Genomic DNA, 27,751 nt, shown 5'->3' on the forward strand with positions numbered 1-27,751 from the left:
CAGAGGAATTGAGGTCGATGTGAATTCAAGGAAAGTGAATTCCATCTTCGATGTTTTCGTGAATAACAGCATCCGACAGCGCTCGTGGGAGAATTATTCGTCGATTATCGTAAGCGGCATTTAAATAATCACGGAAATTTTAAGCTGATAGGGACGTTGGCCTAACGATTCTAATGGAAGGCATTAACTGACGAGAAAATCGTGTTGAGTAGCAAGTGGTGCGGGAAAGCCACCAAGTGCTGCGGGCACTTTTATTATCCCCGTATATTGCTTTATGCAATTAAGCGTCGTTATCTTCTTGTCGAGGCAAAACATAGTGCCGCTTACCGTATATTTATGTATACTGCCTCAAACCGGCTGCAATTTTCAGAGAGGAGAACTTTCTTTTCTCTTGTGGCGAATATGAAAGATTACACGCAAAAAAATATCTGAATAATGTTCAACAGACCGAATCGTTAAACGGATATTATTAGAATTCGTTAGTGTTTGATTCTCTCGCAATGTAACCCACAACTAGTGCTACAAATTCGGCAGATTAGTCGCGTTGAAACAAATTAAAATTTTCAAAAGATTCCCTTCTAGATAAAGTATCTTAAAAATATACTATAATCTCCCTCGTTGCTGCAATATAATATTTCCTATTAGCGCGTAAAATTTTTTGAGATCTTCTAATTATACCGATATACCTCGTGACATTTCTCTCTGTTGAGCTTTACGCCAATTTTCTATCGCCTCCACCGCGCTCACCTCGACGTTTATTTTCCGCGCTCGCGCCATCCGTGTAAATAGCGGTAATGTTAATCTCCGGCTAATGCCACGACTCGAGCGTGAGAAGATGCCGAACGTGAATTTATCGATTCTCCCCCCGTTCAGCCTGTTCAAATAATAACAAAACGGGAATTTGCCCTTTAAAGCAGCCGTCGTAACGAGAACGGGACGCAGCGGTGTGGACCAGGAACGAAGAAAATAGGAGCGAGAGATTGAGAGAGCAAGAGAGTCGATTGTCGCATAATTTATTGCGAGCTTTCAGGCAGCTCGCTAATGCACCTGGAAATACAGGATACTTGATCAGCTCCCTAATACGGCTGCTATGCACCGTTCAAATGCTGAGCGCATCAGAACGTACGAACAATTCGTCGGACCGCTTCGCGCTCGCCATACCGCGAAGTTTTATTCTTTACGAAAAGGAATCGAAAACTGGGGAAGACAATGCGCATAAAATCCGCGTAAAATGCCTGTTGCGGTCTCACGAGAAGCGATAAATTCGCTTTTCCTCATGCGACATAACTTGGCATCAATTACCACCCCTAAACCGGTCTCAACCTTTCGGCTGTATAAACGCTTAAACGTGAATCTGTGTCCTGTGTAAATCACGTGTATCCGTGTATGCCACCTCGGAGTCTCGCATTTTATGCCGAAAACAGGACACCTCGCTTACGTGCGAGGTGTTTTAACGACGACGGCGTTGCATTATGCGATTTGCCGGGCGGGGCGTGTTTGTTAATTGTACTTTGCTTCGCTCGCCTCCTTAATTCCCGACGTAATTTGATTGCGGAGATTGTTATTCGGCCGTTATGCGGCAGAGTTATTGCAATCCATTGCCACCACGTTTATGCAGCCGTTTACGGTTCTTTCGCGGAGCACAACGGAGCTATGCGCGAGAACGTGATTCGAGGGAAAATTGCAAGTCCGATAATCGCATTTACATGAAATATTTTTTGGCACCGATTTTTTTTCTGTACAATTTCGCGCGACACGATTTTTTCGAACGCACCGTCGAATGCATTCATGAAAGACAACTTGACAAACCTCTTTGGCCGATCGGAAGGTACGCAAATTTTCAGGGAGATTTTCACTCCTCAATAATGGACGTTTGACGAACTCGGCGCGCGAATCGGGCCATCGAGAGTTTTTCACGGGCGCTGATCGACTTTTGATGAAATCGAGGAGCACCCTCGATGAATATTATTATCGGATAACAGGGCGTCGCCTCTAACGACGACAGTTTGCTCCTCGACAGGAGCGGCCATTGCCATTTTCCGAGGCTGTAAGTCGATAAGCAACACACGAAGATTCTCGCACAGGGGGGCTATTGGCTTTTATCGTGAAAGCATATTCAGGCTCTTATCGGCCACCGGCGTGTCTGCTTGCCGGGCACGAACGCGACTTTTGTATCGACAAAGAGACGTAAAATACGCATGACAGCGTACGCCGTATCGGAAAATCCAAAGACACCGACAGGAAATCAAATCGTGGCGGCGCGAAGCGAAAGGGAAGACTTTCGGCATGTCGAGACGACATTTCGACATTACGCGCTAAACGAACATCCTTTAACTTCGTACGATGAGATTTTCTGATGCCGCGGGGGGAAGGAGGTGAACTTCAACGATATCTCCTAGCCGGCCTTTGTGCCCTCGAAATTGCACGACATTCTTTGGAAGCTCGCCGGATAATATTGTATACACGACCCCTCACACTATCCGCGTCAAAAAAAGAAGGCAGAACAAAAAAAGGAAGAAGCACGCCGCCGGTTCGGATGAAAGCGCTTTATTTCCCACCGGAAGGAACAATTTATTCAAAGCGGAGGCCGTAGAGCGAAGCAATTAACAATACACCTCGAGCGACATTAAAGGAGCGTCTCGTTTTATTCGACAAGCTAATAAGAGCGTGAAACAACAACCTACCGTCCGAAGCTTTGGCCTTTCACGGAGGGAAGAAAGGAGGATTAACATTGAGAAAAAAGAAAACGAACGAACACAGAATTATACTAGAGGAACGATTGTGTGCTGCGCTTTCGAGAAAGAAAAAAAAACCTTAATGCAAATAGCTTCTGGCTTTGAGTGATGTTTTGTGATGTTTTGTCCTCACGCACGAGACTCGGCGATCCGCGAACTGTCGCGCAGAATGAACGAAACGCGATTAAGCGATTCGGTTCTACGCTATTAGACTCCTAATTTCGGAAATCGGCGATTGAGGACTTCGGAAACGTCCGCGAAAAGTTCCTCTCGGGCTTTCAGCTACCAGTTCGGTTTCGGGCTTTTATCTCCGATTATATCGGATGTTTCGTATATGTTTAATATTCCTTCGCGGTTTCGAGTTGAAATCGCGAGCGTACTCGCGCCGCCTTATTGCCGTGACAAGTGCGCAGCAATGCTGATGAGGGGGGCGGCGATGAAAGTTTTAATCATTTCATTCCTGCGGCGTGTTCAGCACTTCCCTGAAACGCTGTTACTAATTCCAGGGCCAACGGCGGAGGCGCTTTACGGTCGACATTTCGCGCAAATGAAATCCCCGCAGAATGACGTTAAACACGAGCCATATACGCATATAATGTTCGCGTGTGCGACGACGACGATGATGACGACGACGACGATAAGTGTTGAACGCGGTTTTCCTTTGAACGACTTCATTTGATCAAACCCCGGCGTCTCCAAAGGGAAAGAGAGCAACTGAAGCTGCACTTCTGTCGATATCGATCGAACGTACTATTACTCTGTTGATTTATACACACATACGGACTCTTACACGCGGAGTTCTGTCTCTGGAACATTAATATAAATTAACGGGATGTAACAACGTCCGGCGGAAGTACGAACGTCGGCAAAAATATGATCGCGCCGGCATTTTTCAGTCAAATAACAAGAGAGAGTGAAAAATACATACACGAGACTTACCATATATCGTTTAGCCGTGACATACCGATCAATGTATGTACGCGCGCGTTTAATGTATAAATTTAAATGTACCACCGTAAAAATTCGCGATTTATGGCGGCGCAGCGCAACGGGATTTTATAGAAGATTCAATCATGGTGATACACGCGCATATACACACGCGCGAGTAATCGTTAAAATTTTACGAGGATTAAACTGGATTTCATGCGAAAGCGATGAAATCCGTCTTTAGCGCGTAAACTCCTTAGCCGCGCGCGCGAGCTTTACTGCCCAGTAAATAATAGCCGCGCGTGATTGGTTCGCCGCTCACGTGCTGCAAATCGCAATTCCGAATTCCCACGACGACGATCGCGGCGAATTGCCTCTGTCACGTTGTCAGGCTTACTTAACGCGATAAATTAGCCGGCCATTAAGTTGTTCTGGATTTACACGGGGCTCCTGACTGTTTCCCTTAAACGCGACATCCGTTGCGACGTGGCGCGAAACGTTACGCTGCTATCGGAGTCGCGAGCGCATTTACTTCCAAACAGAATGCCCAGCCTGTCTCCGAACTCATTTTTTTTATGTATTTCTGAACAAACTGCTATACAGGGTATCCCAAACTAACAGGGGTAGAAAGCGTAGAACGGATTGAAGTGGACGGAAAAGTTCTCTATATTTGGCAAAGCAACGCGCAAAATTTCGAGTTATTAATCATTGAAAATGGCCATGTACAGAAGCTTCTTTAATTAGTAACTAGAAAATTTGCGTGTTATTTGCAAAAAGACTTTTTTGTTCAGCTGGCCTAATCTACAAATATATGACAGCTGTTGTACCTGACAACAGGTTCAAGGTTCGAGGTTCAAGGTTCAATATACTGATGTCTGTCGTTAGATATTGGATGAGTGCAAAAGTCCGTGTCCGATTCCAACAGATGTCATTAGGAGAGTTGTATGGTAGCGCCATTGATTGTTATATATACACAACTTAGACATGATCATTTTCACCTTGACGACCAGCCACGCTCTGGCCGATCTTTTGGTATACATTATGACATTGTGCACAATTTTCAATAATTTAATTAATAACCCGAAATTTTACGAGTTGTTTGCAAAATAATAAAGAACTTTTTTGCTCATCTCAATCTGTTTCCTCACGAAGTTCATCGCCCTGAGACACTCTGTATATCTTCTTCGGAAAAAAATTGCAACCGAGACCGTTATTTGTTGCGAAATCTCTTTGACGTATATTTTCAGGGTAATTTAATTAGGAAAACATGTGTCTCTTCTCGTGCTGGCTTAAAAATTCCGTGTAGAAATTAAAATCGAGGCTGCCGGGACACTCTGTACTTGTTTTTAAACGTCACACGGCGGCCATCTCCAACTTCTTAAACGAGAGTGAGTGGCGACGCGTATAAAATTCAGAAAACGTTCACGAGGAAGCGTCGCCAAGGAAAGAAGCGCGTAAACGTGTGAGCCTTTTGTTTCTGTAAATCCGTCGTGTTTATGGGAAAAGAAGATAATCTGTGTGCGACTCTGTTTGTTGGTATCGAGTATGAAAGGAGCAGTTTAATACCAGAAATGCTCATAGCAGGTGCATATGTAAACCAAGCACTCGGTCGCAAAACGGGAAAGTCAAGTGTCTCTTACAACGCGTATGCCGCAAGGAAATTCGATTAAAATGGTGATTCGTTAATTGAATCTCGATTGATATACCATTGATTCTCTCGAGAAAGCTAGGATAGATCGGATTGGGATAGAATAGAGTATGTTTCACATTTGGAGGTCAAAAATCTTACATAACATCAAAATGTGTTTACATTTTAATTAACAACAGCTACAGTGGGAGAAAATGAGAAAAAATAGGGGGATGAGGATGAAATTAATCGATGTAACTTTAAAACATACACTTGACAGATATAGTACTTGACAGATTATAATGGGGAGAGAAAGGAAGAAGGAGCGCGAGCCACGGTTAATTAAACTGCTGCAAGTTAGACGAATATTCGCGGCACGATGCTCCCGCTAAACTGACCGATAAAAACGACCATTTTTCCGGTGAAGCGTACGACATGAATCGACAAGCGGATTTATCGTTACATCTAGATTAGCAGTGATTAACAGAATTGCTAATCACGGAACGGAATCGATGTGAATTCGATGAGTTCACACCATTTTCAGCGATTTTCAGCGACCATTTACGATACCGATGAATACAGGATTAGTCGAAACAATTGGATGACGTACCGCAAAAATGAGTTAATTCAACGAGCGGTGATTGTAAATAGATTTCTCCCTTTGTTTCTTTTTCCACATTATAAGTACCACCTGCACATACAACTCATTTTCGAACAAACTCCATCCGGGTTAATTCGCGTTTGCATAAAAACACAAAATTAAGTCGTCAGAGTAATTTTTATCGATTACGAGCGTAGTATTTCAGCCCGTAAAACTATTAACGAGATCACAACGAGACTTGTTTACGGGATGACGCGAGATCGTTAGGAAGCGACGGCTACGTTACATCACTGGAAAGCATCGCGAAAATTTATCTCCGGGTCGCAATTATCCTCTGTTTGATTTTCTCCCACGTCAATCGTCATTTCGATTGTCGCAAGTAAACACAGAGATCACTTTCGTGCGTCTCGCAGCATCGGGAGTCCGCGAATTCGTCGCGAGACTCTCTATATACATACACCCCAATATCAATTTCCGCTGGTTAATTCTCATCGAACAGGAAGACAACCAAGTGGAGAGAACTCAACTGAGACGCGACTTGCCGAGGCTTATTTCGCAGGCGGGATTCTCTCCCCATGCCGTCCGTGAGACTGATCGACGTTTCTGCTGAGCGCGTGTTTACCACCCTCGCCCGAGTAAAAGAAGGAACGAGACACGGGGCGGCAAGGAGAGAAAGAGAGAAACGCACACACACACACACACGCAAAGAGAAAGAGAGAGAGAGAGACAGCGAGGGTGAAAGGTAGGGGAGGGAGAGAGGCGCGACGTAAACACGAGGGGCTGCGAAAACTGCCAAGTAGGTTACCCGTGACAACCCTCGCTAGGACACGGAGAGAACAGCCAGTTAACCCCTTAAAGCGCTGCGCCCTCGAAATACTCGCGCACCCTCCACGCGCGTCGTTTCTTTCTACTCGGCCCGCGTCTTCGGCAGAACGCGCGAACGAGCCAGGATGAATTGAACGAGCCAGTGACGGAAGGGTTAAGCCCGATACTCACCCCCTGTGCAAGCTGCGTCCGACAACAACAATTCTGGACGCTACCGCAACGACGACGACGGCAATCACCAGCACCGGCACTAGTACCACCACTACCCACGGCGACGATGTCGACGACGACAACAACAGGGCAGGATTATAACCTTACGCGCTCCACCGCGGGCTATCCCTGAGGACGTCCTCCGTGGAGCAGTCGCGAGGCGTCGCGACGTGCACGCGTGAACAGCGGGCGCGACGTGTCGTTAACGAGACAGGCGCGCGCGCACGCTCTCCGTCTCTCTTACTCTCGTCGATTCCGTCGACGGTCGGTGCTTCGAGGCCCGATACGGACGTACCGGAGGAGCGTACACCGGAACAGAACGGTACACCGGAGCGGTGTAGCGGAGGATCGCCGCGAACGGTCAGATAGAGGTGTTCCGTGAGGGAACGCTCTCGAGCGCCGCGACGCGCGTCGACGGCGACGAGGAGCGCACGAGAGTAGAGAACGGCGCTCTCTCGCTGCTACCACCACCGACACCGCCCTCGCGCCTCGCCACACATCGGGCGCGGCAGGAACGCGCCGTCGCGACGCCGCCTCGAGAACACGCAAGCGCACCCCCGACGCGATGCGACGTCGGGGGTGGCCGACGACGACGTCGCGCGTGTACACTATCTCTCTCTCTCTCTCTCTCTCTCTTCGTGCGGGTTAGGTCCACTACGGACTGTGATAACAGCCGACAGGGTGCGTCCTTACCCTCATCTTGAATGGGATTACCGTGTCGGAACCGTTGGACGAAACAACAGAGTGGTGTGAGTCGATATTTTTTTTTTTTTTCAAACTCTTCCCCGGATTTGATTTATTGTTTGCAGCTGCAACCCTTGCGTAGTTGCTGTTACTTCGGAGAAAACGCGAGGGAATAACCCACGGGGACTTTATACCAGATTCTCGTTACACAGGGTGTGTACATATTTTAAAAGGGTCACGTTTTTCCACGTTGACGTTTTCTCTCGTGTCCCGTGAAAATACGACGATTGATATTAATCCTTTCTGTATGGATAAGCTAATTGGAAGGAATCGATTCGTCAAAATCGATTAAATGGGATTATGGAAGTTGAGGAGAGGAGGGGGGTGAAAAATCTTTGGATTCGCCTCATTGTGTCCTGTTTCTCAATGTATTAATTACTTCATGTTTCTTGTGACAAATTTGATACTTCTGTGTATGTGTGTGAACTTTATTAAATACTCGGTAAGGAATGGAAGGGAATTTCCTTTATGCGTATCTTATTGCATATCAGAGAATTGTTCAGTAGTTTTATTATAAGAGAATTGCAACGTGCAGCAAATGAAAGAAAAAAAATGAAAAATGTTTAAATTATAATTTCTCATTTCGCTAGAAATTCATAACTGCGCAATATTCAATTTCTCGGTTCACACCTTTGACGTCCAGAGGCAATCTAGATCCGAAGCTATCGCGTCGAAAGCGTTTACATACACTTTGCATTTAATTTACTCGAGACTATTGACCTAACGGATTAATTCGTTTTTGCATAACACCATTCGCACATCTCGCGGAACATCATATTTCACGCACTTGACATTTTCTTCGTCTAATCTTTGCATCTCGCCAAGCCCGTTCTTACCGGTGAAGTTTCGTCGACATGTGGTGTTTTGCCACGTGTCAACCCGTGATTAATCGACACAGGTTCCGAAAATCACTACAGAGCACAACAACTCGTATCTACGCGCGGAAAGACGCAGCGCATAGCTCTACACCAGCGGGCCGGGAACTCGACAAAATTCGACGGGCATCATTGTAACGGGCGACATCATCACCTTGTTTTCGCGAATTCACGATCCGGTGCCCTTTACGTTAAACAAGAGCGAGCCCGAGGGGCCGCGAAGGACCCTCTTTGTAGGCAATGCAGATTCGATTAAAGTCCCCTCCCGACGTGAGAAACTTTTCCAATCAAACTGGTACGTGCTGGCGCGCCTTTTTTGCCTTCGGTTTTTTGCCCGTGGGATTTTTTCGCTTTCCACGGGCGCCTCCGCGGGACTTTAACGCGATCGGATAGTAATTATGTCGGTATCAATTTAACTGTTTTCGATTTTCATTCGCTTCGCCCATGGGAGCGGAATAATTGATGAAGAACCGAATCGCGCGCGCGTGCGCGCTGGCTCCCCCCCCCCCCANACGATGTTTATCGAGTTTCCACGATTTCCCTTTCCTTATGTAAATATCGTCCGCGAAGACTTCGCGTAAGGTTTTAAATGTGAAACACGCCGCATCGAATCGCGGCTTATCCGCGATCCTGTCTTGCGAACTGTATTGCCGCGTATACTCGACAGTTTACACGTCTCTTTGCTCAACGCGCTGCACGTCCTGCCTGTCCATTATCCTGCGGACAACGTTTGTACACGAGTATGTTTTATCGTTGAATCGCACAATCGAATCGCAGCAACGCTGGTTTGTAAAATCGACGAGTTTGTTTAATAACGAAAGAGAGACAGCGATATATCTTCCATTGTACGAGCGAGCAAGGCGAAAGATTTCACAACACTTAAAATCGATGATACGAGACAGGCGTCCCGTGGCGTTGCGGCGAAACTACACGGTACATTTCCTCGGCTTCGTGTAAGCCAAGATGCACTTGGCTTCGTCTACGCCCGCGCTAAATGTCTGCACACTCAAAGGATGGGAACTTTCCTCACGAGATTCTCTTCGAAGTTTTCCGAGCGAGAAGCGGAATCGCGTTCGGCGAGTGTGTGTCCGATCACGTGACGGTGCACGTTGCGAATGCATTAAAACGAAACTCCGGCCTTTCTCCGCGATTGTCGTTTTCCGATGTTAACGAAATTGCGCTCGCGGTTTCTCGCGGCGACTCGGCCGAAGTTAGATTAAAAAACGTCACGCGCCATTCGGAAATTGTATTCTGCGCTTTTGACATTATGAAAGTGATCCTTTCGGCGAATGCTTCCTCCTCTTCATTTGCTCCGGTAGCTCTTTACGCGATGACCCGCCCGCCTCTCCTTCTTTTTTTAGCGCCAACTACCGCTTTAATGTCCATGGTTGCCGAGTTCGTTTCCACGGCAGCCCGCGGTAATGGATCAAACTGTTTAAGCTCGTTCTGTGGATTTGCCGAACCACCGAATTCGCTCGTCCCTCTCTTTTTTTCATTCACCGCCGCGCGCTCCGTACAGACTGACGTAACGTCCGTGTCCGATGCAATAATCAACACCGCGAAAAGTATCCGTTTATTCGTTACGACTAACGAACAACTGACTGTCCGCACGCGCACAGTGGCATCTGCTTTCGGCGTTCGTTACGTGCACCAACGAGTGACCAATGGATGTATGTTTTTGCGTTGTTATACGAAATAATGTGTAATCCCATTATTCCGGAAATATGAGAGCACAATATTGGAAAGTTATAATTATCGTACAATTAATTATTTATAAGCTAATATATACATATTCTGAAAAAAAAACATGTTACATTCAAGTAAATATCTGCTGAGGCGTATTGGAGCCATTTTTTGCTTGGATTAAGTAAATATTACTGGAAAATGCCATTTTTATTTCAGTGTATATATAAGAGAAAAACGAAAATAAATATTACAAAACATGTTTTATAAATTATTCTTTGCTGAAAAATTAATAGTTATCTGCACATGTAAAAAAAAACGAATACTAACACGTTTCATTACTTTTCTTTTTTCTATATCGTTTCTTCTCATTTAACGTGAGACAGTGGTATATATATATTCGCAAGGTTTAAATTATGTTTGATACCTGAGGCAAATAAATCGTTTTAATCGATCATTCATTGGTGCATCCATCGCGCATCCGTTTCTCCAAAAGGACGATCAGTATTCCGACTGCGCCGTTGACGTAGCTCAGAATTTACGAAAGCAACGGGTAAACGGAGAGATCGCCCTGAGTCTACGCACGGACGCGTGATAAATTGGCTCATCAGACGGATGCAGACCGACATGATCTATCTGCCGGTCGGCTACGTTCACCATTGAATTTCCTGGATGTTGGAAATAAAACGTACGTACGTGTGTACACGCGCCGAGGCTGCGTGAAAGCGCCCAGGCTTTGCGTCGTCGCACGAAATGACGCTGCATTACGAAGTATTCCGTCGTTCCTGCTGACTCCCAATGTAAATAATTTCCATGATTTCGTGAATGTTTTTGCGATACTCCACGAATCTGAGCGCGCGCTTGCGCGCGTAGGAGAGCGGCGACTTGCGAACTCGCGATAAACCCGGTCCAATTCGCGAAAATACGATGGCGACGATAGAAGCTGACAGTCCTGCCGGATTCTCGCCTGCGGAACGCGAGGCCGTCTTGGAGGTCCTCGAGGAGTGCGCGGACTCATTGGCCGTTTACCAAAACACCCTGAGACAGCCGGCGACCGCAAACGCTTTCCCCGAGATTGGGTACGTCGAATGAATAGCGCAATAAAACCGGGGGTTCTGACAGTTTCTGTGTACACCGCAGGATTTCGGAAACGTCAATTCTGCAGTCACTCGCCGGAGACGCCGCCGCGGAGATGACGGATTCACGAAGGGAAGCTGCGCGTGAAAAGCTCCGACAAGACAGGTTGTTCACGCCGTCTGAAAGCATAAGGCTGATATCCACGCAGCGACGGATCCACGCAGATAGACACGAAATCTCGCGTATCGAAAGGATGCCCCAGGATGCGTTCCATAATCGGGCAAATCGATATTCGTGGTAATTAAATTTTGAACAGGTCAAGGATGTGGACGATAAATAAATCCCCTTTCGACTTCTATCCTTTTGATTTTGCATCACACTCAAGCGAATGTATTAATACGGAGTACACAAAGCACCGTAGCGCTTCTCATTCTACCAGATATTTTTATTCCTCGCTGGTCTTATTTTAGACGTTGTTAATCCCAGCATTAACCTCAATTTTGCGTTCTCCTAACCACTTGTATCTCCAAACAGATTAGTATAGGAATTTTAATTTGTTACTCGTTGATCTGTACAATTCAATTCTAATAAGGTCTCCTTGGATTCTAACGACGTTATGGAATGGTTGTATGTGTATATATAGATATATATTGAGTTATTATAGATTACAAGATTATGCCGCGGAGCCTCAAGCCGCCACGATCCGCCGCTGCTCGATACGATAGCGTGTAAACTCGACTACGGGTAATCCGTTCGCGCTGATACTAAAGGACGTACGGTTGCAGTTTGTACGTGGGCAATATAATACGGGACTTGAAGCGGGAAATTAGCGAGCGCGGTACTATCGAGGTATTAATCGGGGAGATCGAGAGGATCACGTCGCAGGAGGAGCAGGAGCGTCTTTTATCGGAGCAGCACGAAAGGGTGCAGACGATCGTGGCCGAGTTACGAAAGGCAACCGCCGATGAGAAAACGTCGAACGAGGAGGCGGAGGAACGCTTAACGAAGAAGCTCACTTTGACACGGGTATGTATTAACACGACGTTTCGTAAGATCGACAATCGCCGCGTGAAATATAATAAGTTACCGGACGGACGCGTAACGCAACGGCGATATAAATCATTAAGTTTTATCGTTGAATATTACTCAGCTACGATGTAAGTGTGGTCATGTTGAACGAAACTTGTTGGCAAAACGTTAGGACGAGAAGGAGAGGCTGAAACTAATTAAGGACGCGGAGATGAGATACGTCCGAGCGTGGGAGGAGGCACGTCGCGAGCAGAATATACTGCGTTATGAGTTGGAGATGGACAAACTGGCCAAGGCTCTGGACGATTGTAACGTGCGCGAAAGCAACGAGAATTGCGTGAATAGCGAATTGATGCGCTACTTGACGCAACGTACAGCGGTGAGCGCCGACTTCTTTCTTTAGCGCGGAGTAAAAGTTTTAGATAGCCTCGTGCTTGAAGACGTGCTGGAAAAGACGAGAACTTTAAAGGGATCGTCGTTAAAATCGAGCTCGCCGGTCAAACGATACGCTCTATATACATGTATATTCTCGAGCAAAAAAATTTTAAAGCATCGCGGAACGAATTCCCGATAATTTGAGCATTTCACGATTTTTCCTAGCGAGTATACAAATAACGAAATTCAATATTTCCTCGAAAGAGAGAGAGAGAAATGTCAAGTAATTTGCTCCGAGTAAATTTCATCGACGGAGTTTAAGACGAGACATGCCTTTACAGAGATAACAAAAATATTTGCTTTGAATTTACAGCTCATCGAGAATCGAATCGAGGAATGGCGACGTAGGTACGATCGGGAGAAGAAAATGTACGAGAAGGAGATCCGTAAAGTGCGCAATGAGATAGAAGACGCTCGCGCGGACTTGGAGGGACTCACAACGGAGGTAATGACTCGCGGATCGACTTGCGTGCGCCGCGAGGGATATTTTCATTTTATTCTCCCGCGACGAAACCCGAGCGAGTAATTCAATTTGCATTCCGCCGCTCATTATTTCGGCCGCCACTGTGAATCTTAATTGCCGGATGAAGTGGATCCCGACCGGCAACAAGCACAATCACGGGGTCTTATTTCGCATTCTCTGTGTGACTGGCTGATTTACCGCGTCACGTTTCACCGTAAGCCTATTGGCAATCAGGCGCGAGTAACTTGCCTCCGCGAGTTTAAAGGGCACGCCGAAGTTTCGCCGAAGAATCGATAATTCGCGTCGAGAGCACGTGTCCGCCGAGACTTGCAGGAATGTCTCGACTATCATTATCGATAGCCGAATATTCGAATGCTGCAACTCCCAAGATCCGCTCGAACATTTCGGACGGGTGTGCATTTGAGCCTGGCTCAAACCATATCGATCGAAGGTCTGTGCATTAATTCTCTGATATAATCTACTTGTACATTAATCCTAATTAACAATGCACCCGATAATTTGAGCACTTCAATTAACAATTTAAGCAATTCAATTAAGCACCATTCAATTAATAGCAATACTAAGAGCTCGAACAGATTTCCACGGCGCGTTCGCACGCGCGCACTATTTCTCCGGTCAACTTTCGCGTTTCTACTTTCTTCATCGAAAACGTTCGAATAAATTTAACGAATGGAGTATCTAGCAGAAAATCAACGAGCATTACTTTTAAACGAAATTAGGTAAATATATGTTAAATCAAACGACGATTTATTCACGTAACAGTTTCCCTACCAATAATATCTCTCTCTCTCTCTCTCTCTCTGCCGCGCAGCCAAATTTTTCGGCGAGTTCTATAGTCCTCTGGCTTTTAATCGTACATCAGTCGTACATTGGTCATTATCGATTCTTTCCTCATTGTCTACAGTGGCACGTGATCGGCGTGCAAAGCTCATGAATCCCGTGTAAAAGACGTGCTTATTTTCGTGTGGGACAACAAGCCAATAATATATGTCGGTAAGCTCGCGCTGAAGTAGGATACGGCGGTTATTGTGTTACAGTACCGCAGTAACCAGGAATTCATCGACACATACCTTGCGGAGCAGGAGGCGCTCAGAAGGCAAAAGGAGCACGAGGATCACGTGCGCCGTAGCGCAATCAGGATGCAAGCCTGGTGGAGGGGCGTTATGGTGCGCCGGAAGTTGGGGCCGTATCGACCAGAGGAGAAAAAGAAGAAGCGAGCCGTTAAGACGAAGAAATAACTTTCCCGGCTTTAAGTCGCTCTTAAACCTTGTACACCGCGTCAGTCAACTCCAATTCGTTCTACCTGACCGGGTAGACGGCTATTAATTTATCAGCGGCCTGATCGAGGTCGCAACTGCTTAATTGATCTCCCGTGCTGTTAATTCATTCCCCTATTTGATTATTATTTATATTATTACAGTACGCGAGTTTTCGGAGGAAGAGAGAGAGGGGGATTAATTTTAATCTGGAAACTCGAGAACGTCGACCGTCCGCGGAAAAAGCGCGTTGAAATTATTTTCGTTCGCTCGACACAAACTCATTGTCGTCCGCGGGTGGGATCGGAAGGGAGTACGATTCGCGCACGAGCGTTACTTGCGAGAATTTTTTTTTGCCCGTAAAGAAAATATTGATCCCATTTTCGAAACTGGATCGCAGCGACCGGAAATATAATGTGCCTTTATCTTATTTTTTTTCTATATTCGACGTGATATAAGATTAACGTAAACGTGACAGAAACGCGGACTTCGAGGCCGTTGGAAAATACGTGTCACACTCGACGTGTCGCATGTTGAGAAACGCGAACAGCGGCGCGCCTTTTTTTACGATAACGAAACGTAAATTCCACGGATCGCCGAATGCCGATTCGGTTCCTCGCGGAACCCCTTCGTGGCGCAACATACGGAGCACCGACTTGAGTATTGTTCACGCAAGAATCTCATTTCCCGTGCGGCACTTCCTGGATCCCGCGGCGCGTTTCTGAAACGCCGCATGAAACGCCGTAATAATCGACACGGCTACCTATACGCGGCACGAAACGAACGTGGTATGCACGCGCCCTGTGCATAAAACATAGTTTACACGATGCTCCCTTTTAATTCTTTTCCTCACATCGTACCCTTGCTCAAAATTGTATATACTGAAAAAGTAGCAACTGGGGAAAAGGCGATACCGTAAACATACTTCGCGTTCGCTCTCATAAGGATAGTTCTAAATAAAATATATGCTAGAGTTTAGGCAGAGTTACGCATGAAACATCGTTTTTTATATTTGCTTGCGATTTAATTAACATGTCGAAGACATTTCTGAAGGAGTTGCTGATACAAGTAAGATATAAAACAATAAAAAACGTCACCAAAAAGTAAAGCAACTTTAAAATAATATCTTTGTAGTTAATAATTTATAATATGTCTACACGTATGTATATATATATATATATATATATATATATATAACGTGGTGTTGCTCGTACACTTTCAGATATATTGAAACATCTCCCGAGTACCATTCGAAGCGTTAACTCATCTAATTTAAAAGACTCGAACTTTAAGACGATCTGAAATCTACCTACTGACGTGTCTACGGCAGCAGCAGTTCGCAGAGTTGGGACATCCTAACTCCTAAATGGCGTACTCTGACCGGCGACGAAAACGGCAAGCCAGTTTGCCAGCATTCTGAAATACTCGGCGCTTTTTTACGAACCGCAAGCGCGCTAGCGTGCTAGTAAAAAGGTATCGTGGAAACTGCGCTTAAAAAAAAACGTGACTCACTGTAGTGTGCGAATGCACGTACGGACGGTCGCACGACGGCGCTTAATTCCAATGTAAGCGTCGTAATACTAGGCGTTTTCCCTTTTCGTAATACTTCCGGAAAGCCTGTCGTCGGGACATACACATAAAAAACCTATCGATCAACGCGTGCAACATTCCACGATCGATAAGAGGAAAATAAAAACGCGCGTGCGTTGCGTGTTGTATTATAATTTCATATTGCTTTAATTAACATGATACCCCCTCGAATTTTCAACTTATGAAAACTGAATGCCAACGTGCTGTTTAGGTGCGACGTCATCTGGAAAATCTCTATTTCCTCCATCTCTCCCGAAAAACAGTCGAAAAAATATGTTCAACGTTTTTATCGAGCAGAAAAGCCGTTTTTATAGATACAATAAAAAATGAAATGATTATTTCATGTCGAGTTGACGAGTTGAAATCGTCTTCCTCTCTCTCTCTCTCTCTCTTTCTCGTTCGGCAATTTTTCAGGTGAAGGTGAAAAATCGTCGGGTCGTTTTCGGCCGATTCTTCGATACGGTCGCATCTTAAATAAAACATCACGCGGAAGTCGATCGATCCCCGCCCTTTGCTACCGCTCGCGCCATATGCGCGCTTCTAGGTAGTTTCATTTTTATGGAACGGTTTACCGGAAGTACCGCGAAGAGAGCGAAAAAGGAAGACGAAGAAAGAGAGAGAAGTTTTAATCCAGGAAAGTTCGAGAATTTAAGGCGACAAGCGATGTATGAAGCGCCGGTTGTTTCCCCCCGTCGCGGGAAAAGCGCTTGTCGAGAACCGCGACACCGTTGAGCCCGTGCATTTTCCCTCGTGAGAAATTCACGAAGCTACAACACGTAGCTTCGACCCGCTACTACCGCGAAGCGAACGAAAGCATGCAAGCTCACCCGCGATCGTGCGGCCAGCCACCTCCTTAGATTACGATATAAGGAATGGTTAACGCGATGTGGCGGTGCACGCACATGATAGCGCGCCTCGTATATGTATATATACATGTATATATATATATGTATATCTATATATGTGCAATTGCCTTGCTGACCCAGCTTTCGTACATCGATAAGATGTGCTGAAAATGAGGCTGCTCGAGAGCCGCGCGAGACCATCCTTGTGAAATTCTGCGGCTTTGACTTTGGTCGTCGCAAGCAAACCCCTGAATTCGCGTATCGAAAGTTACACGAGGTCGTCGCGTCATATTAACTTTTCGCGGTCAGGTGACCCGCAACACTTGCGTCATTTTCACGGTGTATATGCCGACCGGAGATATTGAAACCGACATAATTTCGCCGAGATGAATTTTCAACGTTACCAATACGAGAAACAAATATAGTTTCTTTGCGCGCGTTGTCGTCGCTTTTTGTCTGAAATTATTCTCACCAGTTTGTAACGTCGAGCTCGGGCTCAACGAAATACAACAGTAATAGTTTCAATCGCAATACGGATACGAAAAATTAAAATTTTATTATCATCAAAATGCTATTATCATCGTGGAGTGATGTGAGAACAATTGTGTACTGAATTTTTAGACATTCTGATCTCTCTCTCTCACTCTCTCTCTCTCCCACTCGGCGACTCATAATGTAAGGTAAAATTATTTCGATCTTTAAACATAAAATATTTGTTTATATTCAATATAAGCACATATAATTCTATGTTGAAAGTTTGAATATTCATATCTAAAGATTAGACTAACAAGGATGTCCAGAGTTAGTTACATGTCCAGGATATTTTGATACTTTCACCTTATTCGGTCGTCTGTACCTTACGTACGTAATTATTTGTAAATACAAAAGTATAATATAAGCGCAACGCAAACACCATTAACGGCGAGATACATGCCCGACAAATTATATTCCGCTAAATATCGCAAGATAGCACATTGTAGCAACACGGTGCTTATGTTGTGTCTTTTACACCGAAATAACTTGAAGTGCGGCGGCCTTTAGCACGCACCGGCGCGAATTAATGCAGGGGACCGAAATCGCTATTAGACATTCGAATGATCCACTAGATTAGATACCGCTTCGGCATTCGGACAATCCCCTCGTGTGAGAGATTCGCTCACGAGTGATTGGCAGAACGTGCTGGGCGAGCCGGGCTTCGATAATCAGACGGAAATACCGGCCCCCGAATGTATCCGCTCGATTGAAGCATATCGACGCATTGCATCGCGCAAATAGACACAACGTCGGTACAAGCCGCACCACCGGCGAGATTTTTCTGCGAAATCGCAAAAGACCAGTCGCGATTTTTTGCTTTCACTTTCGCGTCATTTTAATTGTTCGCACATGTCTGAGTCGATGTTTACGCGTAGCGTTAATCTTTTCGATGCAAAATAAATGTCCGATCGCGCTGCATAAGATAAAATATTAATCAAAACACTGACTCGGATCGAGGCTCAAGTTAGAACCACCGAATTTTTCATCCACGATATGCCGACACTTTAAAGTGCGTATAAAGTAAAGTCCGTATTCTGAACTCTCTTTTATCAATAAAAGTGCCTCTAAAGTGGCTTAACAATCATCTGATTGGCTGAGAAGCCACATTTAAGGCTTTTATCTTAATAAAAGAGAGCTCAGAACACGGGCCTCACGAGAACAAACAACGGACGAACAGCGAATGTGAACTTTCGTTGTTACATTTTAGAAAATGCATGTGTCGTTACAAATTCGAACAGAATGTTTTAAGCCAATTCGCTTATAAGATGGCCAAAATCGGATGATTTTAAAGAAAGTTCCTGCGCGAATACCTCACATTCGTTAAGTGTGTATGCACTTTTACGATTCTCGGAAAATTGTAAATTAATCGCTATTGAGACGCGTGAAAACACTTACTTGGAAACTCGCATCGATGTCCCATCTCGATAAACCGCTGTTTTCCGGTTAACTAATTCGCGGCGACGCACCCGCGTGCCATCGAATTTCGTAACCGGCGAAACCATTGGACAATCAATCGCGCAGACACGGGAACCAATTTACTCACCGGCCGAAGTATCGCCATAACCGTCGCCAGCAACGGCTCCCACCGGTTCCTTGCACTTGAGCATTCGCGAGCGCGGATACGACACGATCGGGGAGGAAAAACGCGACTAATTGCGATCCCGCGACGCTTGTCACCGCGATGTACGATAATCGGTCTCGACGGCAGCCTCGTTGCGTTCACGACACACCTGTAACGAGCTAAAGACGACGCGAGACGGTGACGGTCGCTCGACTCCTTTCACGGCATTCCCGACACTCGTCGATTGGACGCGCAGCGATATGCGAAAAATTCGAATTACTCGGTGGCAACTTCACGGCGACGCTACCGGAATGCCAGCCCGTGACGCGAAACACGACGACCGCGAACTCGAACGCATACACCGAGAAATAGCTGATCGCTGTGGCATACCGCAAGTAATACGGAAGTTCACTCGATAATGCCGATGTTCAATCCCGCGGGCGATGCATTGATCCTTCGGATAAATAACGCGAAGACTGCGCCTTTGTCCGATAGATCCAAGACGAACGCCATACTGCCGGCCGGCTCGAGACACGCGATACACCGTATATTGCCGATACCGGGGAAGGACGACGCTAATTAGCGCTAATTAACGCGTCACCGACGGATCGAACGTCACTTCCGACTTGTTCACGGCCGAGATGATCTTACGACGGAGAGATTCGCGAAGAAAGGGAGAACGTTATTGTCGTCGACAGTTCGGACTGACGAACGCGAAGCACTGTGAAGTGAAGTAAACACAAGCTGACTCCCCCCCCCCCCCCNNNCCCCCCCCCCCCCCACTGCGCGCGACCAGAGCAAAAAATCGTGCTACGCCGATCGTGCCGGTAGTGACGCCTGCCCGAACTATTTGCAAATAACGGCACGAAACATCGTCGCGCTTTTAAATCTAATGTCACGGTTAAAACAGTTGAGTACTGACGCAGGTTTAAATACGATTAAAGGACCGTCTACAGTAGACATAAAGTATGTAGTAGTCGTAAGAAGTAAATTAATTGACCAACCACAGTCGGTTATTCTTGGACTGTAAAAATCCAATTGGTCAAATAGCTTAGGGTCTTAACAGAATGGCTCACTTTATCGGTTTAAAACAATGTTTTATGCCTTAAGTCTTCGTTCCGTATTCTGAACTCTCTTTTACCGACGAAAGTGCCTCTAAAAGCGGCTTAGAAACCACCTGATTGGCTGAGGGACCATTTTTAAGACACTTTTGTCGATAAAAGAGAGTTCAGAATACGGGTCTTTGTCTTTAAATAACGCATAACGACTGTCTTGTGCCTTGGGTCTTAAATTCAAAGTCGTTCTGTTTGTGATTGATGATAAACCGTTGTATAATATAAAAAAAAGTAAACAAGTGATAATTCAAATTAAGATTTAAGGCATAAAATATTTTCTTAATATTATAAGTCAACCGTTCTGTTGATGTCCTTACTATTTATGTTTTACTGCATACTTTACGATTGTTATAGATAGTCTTTAATACATCAGTTCTGATAAGCAAATTGAGCAAGTGTCGGTACGATTAATGGTGTGTTAGATGAGCTAATTCCGTATTATTTCGATATTAATTTTCTCTCTTCTATAAAAAAAATAGCAATAAATAAAATAAGTAAAAGATAAACGAATAAGAATATATATGTATACGAGGAAATGATAATATACCCTTTTCTACGAGTTTAAAGATCCTTTTCAAAGCCGGAAAACTAGATACTTCGACTATTCGCTCGACGAACGGTCGAAGATTTATGACAGTACAGTTCTTGGTAAAATTTACGTTACGAGAAAAGCAGTTGCCGGCGTAAACATTAAGATCATATATTATCAGATACACGCGTTTGATTTGCTATTTTGTGAACTTCCATGGGGGAGAGAGGAGATAACCGCTATCTCTGTTATTTCGCGGGCGCCCGTCCCGCCCCGTTGTTCGGGGTCAAATATGCGAATAACCTAATGTCGCCGAAATAATTCTATTAACACATAATGCCACGATCGGTCGTGATAATGTCAATTACGATAACTAGCCGTGGCGGACAATCGATATCTATCTGGCCCACCGCGGGTACATGTACGTGTACATATGTATACCCTACCTACCTGCTCATCTACACGCGACATTCTTCTGGGTTGCATCGTCCCTCCCTTCCTTCTACACCTCCTCCCGTCCTACCTTGCGTTCGTGTCGCACAGAGATTCATTGTTGTTGCACCTTGCTGCTCCGTTATCTCCGCGATTCTGGGTCAGCTGCGAGACGGGGGCGAGGATAAGTCGGACATTGCTGTGAGTCCGACGAAGACGAGCGAAGGAAGAGAGAACAAAAAAAAGGAGAACGAAAGAGAAGAAGAACAGAGGAAAAATAGAAAATCGAGAAACGATCACTGCTGTCACCGAATACTTTATTCCGATGTGACGTTACTCTTTTTCATCCTTTCCTCGTGATCGTAACCGATCTGGTTGTTGTACATGGATGTTGCCTCTAAATTGATCTTATACCAAAAATTTGTTTAAAAATGTTTATCCACAAATATATAATTATTTCGAGAGAAACAAAAACTTTCATAAATTTAAATTTGCTTAATTGTGAAACATTTAAATAATTATACTTTTAAGTTTTAATTCAGTTTAAAAAACAATAGACAATTAGAGAGCCAAGTAGCATCTTATATTAAAACCGATCTAAATACTTTATAGAGATCGTTCGACGTGCTTGCGCGGAAAATCGAAATAGATATTTAAAGACTAATCAATTATCCCTATCTCATACACATTTTGGGCACAATGCATCTAATTTCGTTATATTATTTGAAATATTTTTTCAAGTATATATTTAAAAAAATTGTATCCTTTTCTATAAAATACAAAGTAAATCTTGTTATTACTATATTCTTCAAATTGGCACGTCATCGAAAAGTTTATCTTTGCGTACATAAATTTACGTGGCTATATACATCTATCTAAATAAATAATTTTATAAGGAATCTAATAGGGACATTCTAATATAGGGAATTTAAACTTCGCATGTTTAAAATGGAAAAATTTATTTCTGGTGAGATTTCAATTGAAAACAATTCTGCAATACATAATCAGAAAAAGCCGACCCAACCACGCGTATAAAATAAAGAATGCAATAATATGACATCTTTTACATTGGATATGTCCTCAATCGATTTTTCCCTATACGATAACCAATAGGCACGCATAACGTGCTCGGCGAACGATTCATGAAATATTAGCTTTAGCCGGATTGCGCTAGGAATGGCGCCAAGGAGCCGCCATTTTCACGAAACTTTACCGTGGCCGTAAATCGCGAAGGCTGTGACGAGGGAAGTATTCCAGTTGTGCGCCCGTCGGGCGATCGCCGCATAAATCACCGAGAAAGTAAAAATAATGCACTGGTTGTAAGTACAATTCTTCGTTCGGCCCGTGGACTGCACACGATGTGGCTAGTTTTTTTGAGCACGAAACACAGGGCCTATGGCATGGGACTTCCGTTCGATCAACAGGAACAGGAAGTTCCTCGCTACCCAAGACGGCGAAATAAAAACATCCTGTGGCGATGCAATTTGATTTCGAGAAACTGGTAGATCGCGCGTACCACGGGCTTTGTTGAGCCGAGCTTTGTGGGTTTTAATCGTTGATAAAAGAACTTGGTTATTTTTATAACCCACTTGCAATTTCGGTGGTCCAAGGTCGAACGACAAATACTAACGCCTCAAAACAAGTCGTGTGCTGATGCCTCCAACCATTCAGGAAAAATCTGCTACTGCTATTATGGATAATCTCATTTTAGAACTCATCTACACGAAGAGAACTAAGCACAAGACACAAAGATGCAAACTGAAAGCATATCTGCCCATGATATTGAGGATCTGGACCCAGATGCTCTCATACCGGTGAGTGTTTTCCTTGCTGCGGGCTGTGCATGAAATGATTCACCGTATGATGTATTATTTTAATTTATGGCAGCAATTTCTTATTTTAAATATTGTATAGCACTTTGCAACTGTTATCAGGTGGAGATATTCTCTTGTGTCACTCCTCGTTCAAGATCCCAAGAGACAATATCGGTAGTAGAGCTCGGCAAGCAGCTATTAGTTAGTGCAAAAACTGGAGATATTGAGACTGTTCGTGAACTTATGAGTAGAGGTGCACCGTTTAGTACTGATTGGGTATGTTATTTAGAGAATAATTTATGTGTGTAATTCATATTGATATCTGTAAGGTTTACAGTCAAATCTTTTTTCCTACCCCAGCTTGGTACTAGTGCACTCCATTTAGCTGCACAATATAATCACAGGGATATTGCTGAGATATTACTCAGAGCTGGAATGTCGAGAGATGCTAAGACCAAGGTTGATAGAACTCCGTTACATATGGCAGTATACGAGGGCCACTGTCAAATGGTACAGTTGCTATTATATCATGGAGCAGATGTCGATAGCAGAGACATGGTACAATATCAGAATATAGATTATAGAGATACTAAATAGTTACTTCATAAAATTAACGTGAACAATTCTTTCAGTTGAAAATGACTCCGTTACATTGGGCGGTAGAACGTGAACATGTAAGGATAATACATACTTTATTGGAGCATGGAGCTGATCCAGGGGCGATTAGTAAATTCGGCAAAACTCCTATCAGCCTTGCATTGGAGCACGATAGATTAGATCTAGTGGATATATTACAACAAGAAAGGGAAATAGTAGGTATTAAAGCTCACCAGCAAAGCGAAGCTAATTCTGCAGAATTGGAAGCAGCTACGCATAATTTAATGCAATTAGAGGCTGATGAGATAAAGAATAAATTGGAATCGTTGGAGCAGCTATCTTTGCCTAAACAAAAGCTTACCCAAGGTAAATATAGAAACATATTTTTTTGTAAAAATAATATTCTATTTTCAATTTTTATTTATTATGTACTTTCCTATACATGTAAAATTGCAGCTCAAAGTGAGGGAAAGCCAAAAATGATCTTTCAACAGATTCGTGTATCACCTAGTGGCAGTGAGCAAGAAAAGGAAATGGATGATATTGAAATGATCAATATAAACGATACTATAAACAGTAAAAAACATAAAGACATCTCGTCGATAGGAAATGTTAACAAACAATTTAGACTGTTAGAAGCGCATGGGATCACGATGATACCTGTTGACGATGAATCATCTATAGTAGAAAATGCAATGGAAAGTGGAAGAACGGTGGTTTTAACAGGTTCGGCTTTTACTCTGTTAAATATTAGGAACAAGAGGGAAGATCGACATATACAATATTTTTCACGATAATAATTGTAGAAGCTGGAAAACTCGCTTTAAATTCAACTAGAGGTTCGTTTAATATAAGACGAATTCAAGTTTCTCCCCGAAAAGGAACGGCAAGAAAAGTCATAGCAATTAAAGCGAATCAAATCGTAAGTCAAAATATACCTACCGTTACGTCACGGGCTCCAAATATCTTGAAAAGATCTTCTATAGATAGCAAAGCTGGAAAAGTACTTCTTACAACGGTTCCTAATACTACGACAGTACCAACTGTTAGTGAATCCAGCAATTCCTCCTTTTCAACAAGCGAGGTAAAATTACTTTACATACTAAATTAATAATATACTAAAAAGAAATTTTGAATAGAAAAGAGAAAGAAAATATATATCAAGTACGTAATTTCACTTGATAAGAACAGTTTTCTTTATTTTATAAATATAGAATAAAGCTGTGACTTCTACGAAGGTCGCTGAACCAATAATTTTAAAATTAAACGATGACATAGAAGAAGTTACCGAAGAGGACAACCTAGAAGACTCTAAAGCAGTAACAGACATTGCGAAATTGACTAAGCAGTTAATGGAGACACAAAGACAAGCAGCCGAATATTTTAAGCAATACAAAAAAAAAGAGAGGGAAGTGGAAATATATAAACAGCAAATCAAGAACCTCACGGCGCAAAAACACATCTAAACGATTTTGTACAAGTAAGAGTTTTTTTTATTCAGTTTCTTAATTTGTAAATCGAATCTATTTATATTGGAAGACGTTTTATTTTATTATCGGGTTCTCGAAGAATTTCAATCGAAATTTTCTCTTTATATCTCAATTTATTTTGTTTGCACAAATATCACGAGCTTCGTAAGAATTTGCCATATTCGTAATTCATTGTATACAACTTTACAACAAATAGCTATAAGAGACCGAATGTTCCCTGTAAAAAACATTTCCTTGTGAAACGTTCATTACGCAAACTTGATTTACATTTCATCAGTAGTTATGAATAATTTCTTTTACCATATACGTGTAAATATAAAAGATATATTAATCATATGTGAAATATATGAAATGAATTGAGTAAAATTGATAAGACAAATCTACAGGAGCAATAGAAACGATAAAATCATAATTTGACGAACTAATTTAAAGAATAATGTATAAATATAACAATTATTTTGTTTCCTGCAGATGTGTCATGTAAAAATTAATAATTAATCTGTTTTTCAAACTAAAATTATTATATATAGCTATCAGGTCATACACATGTTGAGCAAAAGTAATTAAATTTTTGATTGGATAAAATTTCGGATAATTCTGTAGAATTATTTAGTATATGATATATACTAATCGTTCAACCCGACATATATATATTGTGAGTATTTACACAAAGTATGTCTCGCTACTCCTCTCTTTGTAATAGGTGTAAACGTAAAAATTAAATTTTGATATGAAAATTTGATATGAAAATTTTAAGCGGCAATGACCAAAGTAATTAAGGCTGCAAGAAAAAAAGAGAGAAAAAAATGATAACAGATAATTATTTTACTTCAATTATATTCTGTGTAGATGAGGATGTTGATTGTGCCAGTTATTTCATGACACTTATCAAACATGTCAATCATTTCTATATTCTATGACGGTCATTAAATAGCGAATAGGAAATATGCGAAGTACAGTGCGGAGACTTGTACCGTTAATATTTATAAACCATTTACGGTCTATTTTATACATATTCTACTTTTATATCGCAAATTATGCTTCTACGACGACTGTTACGATTGGTTACCAGACACCGAGAGATAAGGAATATATTCCGAGTTGTTGAATCTAATATGAAGTCCATGTATATATTTATACATACATATAAACTTTTGGAGTTATGATCAATATCGCCAGATTTGCATATTGTTACATACATACATCAGACATTCACGATGTTCTGTACGCTTGTAAGTAGAACTTACAATGTACGATTTAGCCGAACTTCCGACGATGTATGAAACGCGCGTAAAATAAATTCGCGCGCTATTCGATGCGCTGCTGCGCATTACTTCGTATACTTCACACGTTTTAAAACGAAATGGTTGCATTCCAAATAAATTTCTCAGCAGCTACCTCACAACTACGATTTCAACGCGATAATCGCGTCAGCTCTTGCGAAAATGCAAGGGAATCCAAATTTTTTGTATGTAATTCTTTTAATTAATTAGTTCTTGGAACAACTGTTTGATAACACGCAATAGCTTTCAAGGCGCTATCGATCAGAAATGCGAAATGATTTTACGTACAGCAGATGTGAAGAGGAGAGTAGTTGATGAGATTTCAGGTACAAAAAAGAAACGACGAGTTGTTTAAAACGACACAAAGTTGTGGAATGCAACGAGTTACGCTAGATAATATAGGCTAAGACTTTTTTTTAGTAATGTACATTGTAAATATAACTTTATACATACGCCAATAAAGATTGTTGATTACAAGTTATGAAAATATCAGGAGTAAAGGCTGTGCGTAAAAGTACTTTGCGTCGATATTTGATATTGTGTCGAAGTTATGATCAGCAATGTAAGCGTGAATACTGCAAAAATTAATGTAAATAATACGTCATCGTGTAAGAAACAAGTGTCAGTACTGCATTCTCACGAAATCTCGCCGTTCAATCAATTTCGATATTTTTCTCAAGAACATACGTTTAATCCTACATTTTAAAAACTTGACGAATTAGTGAATTGGGGATAAAAGAACCGATTGGATTTAACTGTAAGCCTATACAATGGCTATTTGAACGTTCAAGCGTTCAATTAACCTTTCCGTATGCGCTGCAACTTCATGTACACTTTTTTCTCAAGTTTTTTTATTAATTAGTTGTTTCTCTCGTCGCGCCTGGACAAGTCCCGAGCGTCGCGGACGCTATTTTTGCCCGCCAACCTACGGACTATCGTGCAATCCTATCGATCGAGAGGTCATCCCGCGCCACGTGTCGATGGCCCAACGGAGAGTTGCCTATTGTTGCCTACATCTATCTAGATACGTGACATTTTCCCAGCCTCCGCCGGCGCGATCGATCGCGGCCGGTAGATTTGTCGCGTCGCCTGTACCTTCTACACTCGACTGCACTTTTCCCTCTTCCGCCACCCTTTGCCTTTCTTGCAAGACGCGAGAGCTACCTTGGCTTTACTTCGCAAGCTCAGTAGCAGCATGAGCGTAGAAAGTACACGTGTAGAACAATTATACAATTTCGCGAGATTCAGATTTTGATATTGTATAACCATGGTGAAAATAATCTTCGACTTGTATTCGTGCCGACGAGAAGACGATGTATATTTTTCTGCGCGAGGCACATGTGCTTTTCGCGTTTGTAATGATAACAAATTCAACCCTTCAGGGTTGAACTAGGCTCGAGTTGTTGGCGATGTTGCAGCGACATTTCCTCTCGTCGTCATCTTCGTTCTCTCG

General features: G+C 43.2%; 3 protein-coding genes across 5 annotated transcripts in view; 2 read left to right on the forward strand and 1 right to left on the reverse strand.

Moving 5' to 3' along the window:
• LOC106741980 (IQ domain-containing protein G) overlaps window positions 1–15,062 on the forward strand; it is a 33,351-nt gene extending 18,289 nt beyond the window's left edge. The window contains 8 exon segments of the mRNA XM_014614483.1: window positions 7,354–7,419; window positions 7,422–7,497; window positions 11,106–11,306; window positions 11,368–11,469; window positions 12,090–12,330; window positions 12,506–12,712; window positions 13,082–13,213; window positions 14,290–15,062. Coding sequence (XP_014469969.1) covers window positions 7,354–7,419; window positions 7,422–7,497; window positions 11,106–11,306; window positions 11,368–11,469; window positions 12,090–12,330; window positions 12,506–12,712; window positions 13,082–13,213; window positions 14,290–14,490 — 1,226 coding nt within the window. The 3' untranslated portion in view covers window positions 14,491–15,062.
• LOC106742023 (acetylcholine receptor subunit alpha-like) overlaps window positions 1–19,209 on the reverse strand; it is a 79,532-nt gene extending 60,323 nt beyond the window's left edge. The window contains exon 1 of one of the 2 annotated variants that reach the window (XM_014614604.1): window positions 19,021–19,209. The gene's annotated coding sequence lies outside the window, so the exon portion shown is untranslated. Of the gene's footprint in view, window positions 1–6,886; window positions 7,377–19,020 lie in introns of those variants that run through there. The other variant, XM_014614603.1, reaches the window with a different exon arrangement.
• Window positions 19,210–22,328: 3,119 nt separating this feature from the next.
• Window positions 22,329–26,886, forward strand: LOC106742047 (GA-binding protein subunit beta-1). Of its 2 annotated transcripts, XM_014614636.1 has the most exons (8): window positions 22,329–22,433; window positions 22,826–22,928; window positions 23,049–23,204; window positions 23,289–23,486; window positions 23,561–23,891; window positions 23,982–24,251; window positions 24,332–24,609; window positions 24,740–26,886. In XM_014614636.1, exons 2-8 carry the CDS (start codon window positions 22,866–22,868, stop codon window positions 24,989–24,991), a joined length of 1,548 nt encoding a protein of 515 aa, XP_014470122.1. In that variant the 5' UTR covers window positions 22,329–22,433; window positions 22,826–22,865; the 3' UTR covers window positions 24,992–26,886. The 2 variants fall into 2 exon arrangements, with proteins under 2 accessions (XP_014470122.1, XP_014470123.1); XM_014614637.1 differs by lacking the exon at window positions 22,329–22,433 and having other exon boundaries at window positions 22,446–22,928.
• The last annotated feature ends 865 nt before the right edge of the window (window positions 26,887–27,751 follow it).

Source organism: Dinoponera quadriceps, unplaced genomic scaffold, assembly GCF_001313825.1.
Source record: "Dinoponera quadriceps isolate SergipeBrazil2010 unplaced genomic scaffold, ASM131382v1 scaffold696, whole genome shotgun sequence".
Lineage (NCBI taxonomy): Eukaryota > Metazoa > Arthropoda > Insecta > Hymenoptera > Formicidae > Dinoponera > Dinoponera quadriceps.

What these genes read in the sequence shown, in the direction of transcription:
- LOC106742047 (XM_014614636.1), top strand. Translation starts at nt 22,866, where the DNA reads ATGCAAACTGAAAGCATATCTGCCCATGATATTGAGGATCTGGACCCA. An exon ending in ATGTCGATAGCAGAGACATG is followed by an intron (nt 23,487 to 23,560) that starts GTACAATATCAG and finishes CAATTCTTTCAG; the next exon opens with TTGAAAATGACTCCGTTACA. An exon ending in TAAACAAAAGCTTACCCAAG is followed by an intron (nt 23,892 to 23,981) that starts GTAAATATAGAA and finishes GTAAAATTGCAG; the next exon opens with CTCAAAGTGAGGGAAAGCCA.